The following is a 7,131-nucleotide window of genomic DNA, read 5'->3' as shown; positions in this document are numbered from 1 at the left end:
AGTGGTCAACCTTGTCAAAAGCTTTGGCAAAGTCAATAAAAGCCACGTCCAGCTGTTTACCAGACCCCATGGTGGATAGTATTTTTTCTTCAAACAGAAGTAAAATTGGTTACTGTGGATTTGCAGGCGGAAAAACCGTGTTGACTAGGACAAACTAGAGGTTTCAAGTATGGTCTCAAACGAGACAGTACGAGCCCTTCAAACACCTTCCCAACAGCAGAGAGAATGGTAATGGGACGATAGTTTTCAACTTCTGAGGAACTACCACTCTTAAGTATAGGAACCACGTGTCCCACTTTAATAATTTCAGGAAATATTCCATGCAGTAGAGATAGGTTAAACATAGTGGTCAGGGGTTGAACTAAGATGTCTTTGCAGTGATACAAAAATGATGGTGGTACGTTGTCAGGGCCCAGCACCCCTCATAACATCAAGTTTCCTCAAGACCTCTAAGACCTCCGAAGCAGAGAAAGATATAGCCGCCAAAGAAGAGTGTGTGTTGAAATCGAAGTGTGGAGCTGAAGTTACTGGCTGGGAGAAGACAGAAGAAAAGAATTCTGAAAACATATTTGCTTTATCCTGCAGGTCCAATGAAGTGCGTCCACTAAGTGTGACAGTAGAAGGGACTCCGAGAGATTCAGTAGAAGTGCGGACAAAACTCCAAAAGCTGTTGGGATTGTGCGGGATGGAATCTTCAATATGGCTCAGATAATCCATGCGGCATCTACGACTAAGGTTCTTGCAAGCCTCACGGAGTATACAGAAGCGAGTGTAGTCCGTAGGTAGATAGGTAAGTTTATAACGTTTGTGCGCAATCTTCTTTTGTATCACCAGGTTAATGAGCTCCCTGGAAAACCATTTTGGGAAGGGTGAGGTTCCCAGTCGTTTAAGAGGGCTGCATTTAACACAAATATCACCAAGCAATGAAACCAATCCTCCGAAGCTGTCTTGGACGTTGGTTGTAGCATAGACGAAGGAGAGATCCTCCGCTGAAAGCATCTCAGAAGCAGCATTCAAGTCACACTTGCGCAGGTTGGGGCAGGTGAAATATCTAGCAGGAAGAGTCCTTCGTCCAATTGGAACGGAAAAGGCCAAAGGGGGATGGTGGGGATCGGCCTGAACCAGACAATCATCAGCAGCAACCACGGAGACAAATTTTATGCTGCTAAATATTAGATCCAAAGTGACTTGTCTGAAGTTCCGCATGTGATTAACCTGATCCAAGGAGTGCAACTCGACAAGGTTCTCAAGAAGCTCCCCTTTAGTTCTGTCCGCAGCGTTTTGGTCGGAGATGGGGATATCATAGGAGGGGACGTTGAAGTCACCCGCCAATATAAGAGAAGATGACGGCGAAGACGATACAATTTCGTCTACTGAACTGCAGTAAGTATCATAAGTAGATGCAGGCTGCCCAGGAGGGATATAGACACAGTTCAATATCAGTTTATGAACGGGTAGAGAGATAAAAAGGCTCTCGATTGGCGAGTCATAAATAATCTCTTGGGAATGTATGCTTTTATTGACTGCCACCATTACTCCACCACCAGAAGTTTTGCTGCTTGATTGGGCGTTTCTGTTCCTTTCGATAGATTGTATAGCTGTCGGTCGATTGCAGTTCAGAAGTAGACACATCAGGGGAGAGGTTAGTTTCACACAGCAACAGAACGTCATAAACACTACACGCCAAAGCATTTTTCAAAGTATGAAGCTTAGTTCTAATTCCATTGACATTTTGGAAGTATAAGTTCAAACTAGTTTTGCCGTTGGAAGTACTTAGTTTTTTTTACAATCTTGGGGATGCCGTTTAGATATTTGATGGTTAAATCTGGCTCGCCGGAATCAATACGGGACTTCAAAGTATCCCGCAGATCCGAGAGGTGCTGTCTTTCCCTCAATGTGCGATCACGAGCCAGGGAGACGCCATCCAACTCATCTCCAGAGTCTATCTTGGTGCCAAAGGTTTTGAAGAGTGTAACGGCCTCATTCTCAGACGAGAGGCAGAGCTTTATAGCTCGGGGTTTATCTTTGGTTGCTTTTCCCAAGTCTGAAAAATCTAGCCCGGCCCATGGACGCTCCCAGACCACAACGTTCCAAGATGACATTGATAAGACTCTTATCGTGCTCCTTCGCAGCTGCCAGCACAGATGATTCGCATTCCTTAAGTCCGAGTACGATCACGTTACGTGTGCAGCGCTGTCTGTCGTTGATTTCCTCAAGGATATCCTCAACTGGAATGTCCCGGCCCTCTCCCTTAGCCGCAGCTTTGGCTTTTAAATCATTGACATCACTCTCGAGTTTATCGATGCGTGGCTCTAGGTAGCTAATTTTGGCGCTCAAATTGTTTATATCTGTTTTTATATCCTGAAGCCCATCAGCAATACCCTTAACCTCATCCTTGGTTGCGAGAAGGGAGAATTTATTGAGTAGCTCATCCATTTTACTAACTAGTAGTTGAGATGGGTTAGAGTTGGCCGCGTAACAGTCAACACGTAGGCAGTGCCACTTTTTATTTAAGTTACTGGCCGTAATGGGAATATTCAGTTTTGTTTACTCCTACGCATTTGATGTGGAACCAACATTGGCAGTCTGAGTCGCACTGAAGTCCATCGTCCGTGTCAAGAACCATTTTCATGCACACTCTGCACGCAGCACTGTCAGCCATGACGTGAGGATAGAAGCTTGACAATCAATATTCAAGTTTGACAAACAGTATTTGATATAATGCAGAAGTCGTACGTTGACGAGTGATCAAGATGGCTACTCAAATCTCCACAATAATGATCACCAAGCTAATCTATAATCCATAGAAATTTTCCGTAATTCGCAAGAATAACTAACTTTTCATAAAGTATAATAACAGAGACCAGTTGCAGCCACTCGATCCACCACAATAGTGATCCCTGTGCAAAAGATATATCTACCAGAATTCTAGAGAATTGCATATAGCGCTAACTTTATAAAAACGATGTACGATACAGATGGCAGTGGCAAAAAAAACCAGCGCAGGTTCGTTCAAGTGCGACGCAGTCCAATCCAACACATATGCAGGCAGACAGACACTGGTGTTATTGACAATACAAGACTGATCGAATTTGCTAAGACTTGTTTATTAGTAGAAAAATCAAAAGAAAAGACTGTTCATTTATAACCTTATTGCATGACAATTTAAACAATTAGTCACATATAACTTACACAATATCAAGCCTAATAATAGTAGCAAATAATAGTTGGAGCACTAGTCAGAGCAGACAAGCAAATCGGCCCATCTTGAAGCAAAAAAAAAACTGGTTAAAAAAGGTTAGTTAATGGTTGAGCTACTAGGCTAGTTAGCTGGTTAGTTAACTGGTTGAGCTACTAGGCTAGTTAGCTGGTTAGTTAACTGGTTGAGCTACTAGGCTAGTTAGCTGGTTAGTTAACTGGTTGAGCTACTAGGCTAGTTAGCTGGTTAGTTAACTGGTTGAGCTACTAGGCTAGTTAGCTGGTTAGTTAACTGGTTGAGCTACTAGGCCAGTTAGCTGGTTAGTTAACTGGTTGAGCTACTAGGCTAGTTAGCTGGTTAGTTAACTGGTTGAGCTACTAGGCTAGTTAGCTGGTTAGTTAACTGGTTGAGCTACTAGGCTAGTTAGCTGGTTAGTTAACTGGTTGGCTAGTAACTAATCTTATTACTGTTTAACTATCCGCATGATTTGAGAACGAATTGGCCTACAGACTAGAAATTTTGCGTGAATCACCAATTCTATTTAGGGAACATCGAGTTTTGTTACTCCATTTAGGATTTGGCTGAAATTTAATAAAAATCTTTAAATTGGTCTTGTGGGTAACCATGACCGTAGCGAAATATTGTTCATGAAGTCATTTATAAATAAACTGAGTACCGTCATAAGACATATTACATATGACATTAAACCCGTTGTCTAATAAAATTGTTATATGTTGGTACATGTCCATTCTTGGGAATCGGCTGAGTGTATTTGCGGCTATTTTTCAGGAGGCTGTCACCACTTCTCCTTGAGATGTGACAATTTGTTCCGTATGACTGTCTCTGTCCGAAGTATATCCAAAGAATCAAATGATCTATAGGCTTGAACTGATACAAAAAACTCGGCGAAGCATTTTACGCTACATGATGTGTAACGTATTGTTATCATGTAAATGACGTACTGTTATCATGAAATAATGGCTTTAATATTTAACAATGAAAGCATAGGCATGAATAGTTCATTTATAAAGACATGCTTGATTTTTTACAATGTGGAACATTACATACAGACACACGTTTATTCTGTGGCCGTTGTTATAATTTGATACATTTAAAAGCTTCCTTTAAAAGATTGAAGGGTCAACGGAAGTCAACAATCCAGATTCGGATAGTAGATTGCTGTATATTGTTGAAGGCGACAATGGTGCTAAAGCCGTGTCACTGATACAACTCCCTAACAATGTTCGGATTTGGTCAACTTCTAACAGAGTTACTGAGTTATTGTACAGTTGTTTGGCTCACAGACTGTTGTGGTAGCCTGATACACTGCACAGCAGTAGTACGACTTTACTCTGTGTAAAGTAAAAAGACAGCATCTTCATGGTAGTGGTGAGGAAGCATTGATCCAGCGCTACTTTTCTAATGAAGCAATAGGATTGTTTGGTAGTTTAAAAAGCAACAGTACCAACCAATAATCGTCCTAATGTTGCCAAAAGCGGGGTGAGAATGCTTTAAATTATTTTAAAAATTGGTTTTGAATCCTGCTAGAGCAAACATTATTTTTCCACATCTCTATTATATAGAAAGTTCCTTAAGACAAGTCTTAAAGAAAGTAAATGGAATATTTTAATTCGACCATAACTGCATTTCTTCGGAAGAAATATTTAATTAGCTGATACATTTAGTAGATTACAGTCGGGTTTAATACCTTTTAATAGGTGCGATTGATAATATTTTTTGTTTTTTTTTTTTAATTTTATTTAATTTATTACATAATGCTTGTATGTGTATAGTAATGTTAAAAAATGTGTTATTGTTTTACTATATTATATATTTAAATTTTACTAAACAGAAATTATTCTAAAGATTGGCATAACCAAACGATTAATTTGAAACGTTGTTTATTTATTGTCATTCTAAGAGGAAGCGCAATATCTGTGGAAATTGAAGAGATTAATTCCTGCCAACTGTCATTATTAGTTAACTACGTTAACTTGTCAAACTAAGAATATTTATAATTTTTCAAGAATCTTAAAATAACTTTCAATATGAATGGAGAATAAAATTATGCTTGTATTAAATGTTTATTCTTTAGAAAACTAACAGCACGTCCTAAGAACAGGTGTTTATTTACATTTCATTAATACTCAAAACAATCGTAACTGAATTGGTTTATAAAAAGACGATAGTCGCAGCCTTTTTAAATTCACACATCCCGAAGAAAGAAAAAAGTTTTATTTCGTTCAGTGAAATTGTAGTCATTTAATTACTCGTAGTTATCATTTGTTATTGACGCTCTCCAATATTGCTGAAATTAAGGATATTATTTATAACTATTTATATTAAAACGTCGCTTACGAATAATTTCTAGCTTTTTGTTCATAAAAGATTAATTTTTGTATTTACTGTGGAGATTCAAATAATATATTTTCTTAATTTACATCTAGATAAAATTTGCCTTTTTCTTAAGTTAATAAATCTTTAAGTTTACATGACCTTCCTTAAGTTAATGTGGATGTAAAATTTTAATAATTTGTATTTCCAGCGGTTTTGTGGACTTGGAATAAAAGTTCCCAAACTAAACCTTTCATATTCTAATAACTCCTGACATTTTCAACTCTTTCTGTCTTTATGAAATTACAGTACTTTGATAGACTACAGCTATTGCATTACAAACATGAATGCCATCCGGTTAGAAATGACGAATGAAAAGCATAAATTAGCTCCAAAAGCACCTTAATTCAAAGATTAGATACCTTTGGGTGGGATTAGCTGCTGTCCAGACCACTCCGACTGGGCTTTACGTTGGGATTTTGATGTTAGATATTCCTCCATTAAGATTCAATTTAATATTTTTAAAACATTTATTTATGCAAGGTGAATGTTTTCCAATATTTGTACTTATTATTATACAATATTTTAATTTTTAACAAAATAGTTTGACATAAAGACGTCGTTTTAATAAATCTTGAAGATAATTACTATAAAGATTTCAATTAAACATATTTAAATCTTTGATACAGGTTTTGGTATTTAAAAGAAATGGAGAGTTATACCTTTATTCTCAGTTTTTTTTTTTAAATAAAAGACTTTTGTTTGGATTTTTTATACTTTAGTATTCTCCGAAATGTTTTGTGTAACAGATTTGGATTTACTTTGTATAATAAACAACAAAAACAATAATAAAATACAACTTTGTATAATAAAAAACAACAAAAAGTAAGTACGGCTGTCCTATAAGTGACATCGAAGGGCTACATTTATATATATATATATATATATATATATATATATTATATATATACACACTTACACGTAAATAAGTGAAAACCCCTGGTTCTTGTTCCATTGGAGCTAGAACATTTTGTCATTAAATCTTTATTGATATTAGATTAGGCTATCTCCGCATATACAAATTATCAATATGTTTGATATATATGTGATAAGATAAAACGCGCAGCCAATCATGTTGTCGTATGGCGGTAACTTCCTAGTTGTATCAAACTACCTAAGGATGATCAATTCGCTTGTAGACGTAGGCATCAATAAAGTGAGCTCTCAGTAAGCGAAATGCTCGCTATAACTATTGGTTTATTACATTATTAGATTGGCTGTCTTGTATAGAGCAATCTGACCTCTTAGCACAATTGTTTGGATTACAAGTAAATGTTTATGTTAAACAAACGTTCGCTTCCTACACAACATCACACAACAAACCGAACTTGCTAGTGGTGTTTGACATACAGGTCTCAACGTGTCTGAGGAGCGGCTGCAAAACTGGACGCACTGATTGTGTACTAATTTAAGTTATTCATTTCATTAAATCGAATAATATGTTGGAATGAACGGTACAGTCCTTGTAATTGTATACTATAAACTTTGTATTTAGTTTTTATTAGTTAAATAAAGCCTTGCACTTTTATTAGGTTAAA

At 37.0% G+C, this 7,131-nt stretch overlaps 1 protein-coding gene across 1 annotated transcript; it reads right to left on the bottom strand.

Moving 5' to 3' along the window:
• Window positions 1-405: 405 nt before the first annotated feature.
• Window positions 406-1,533, bottom strand: LOC124368061. The gene has a single exon (XM_046825335.1). The coding sequence runs from the start codon at window positions 1,531-1,533 to the stop codon at window positions 406-408; it is 1,128 nt and encodes a 375-aa protein (XP_046681291.1).
• Window positions 1,534-7,131: the final 5,598 nt, after the last annotated feature.

The sequence above is a fragment of the Homalodisca vitripennis genome, chromosome 8 (assembly GCF_021130785.1).
Source record: "Homalodisca vitripennis isolate AUS2020 chromosome 8, UT_GWSS_2.1, whole genome shotgun sequence".
NCBI classification, from domain to species: Eukaryota; Metazoa; Arthropoda; class Insecta; order Hemiptera; family Cicadellidae; genus Homalodisca; species Homalodisca vitripennis.
This window is presented reverse-complemented; position numbering and strand designations above follow the sequence as displayed.

Bases quoted from the DNA above. Each gene is read 5' to 3' on its own strand.
- LOC124368061 (XM_046825335.1), bottom strand. From the start codon at position 1,533: ATGGTGGCAGTCAATAAAAGCATACATTCCCAAGAGATTATTTATGAC.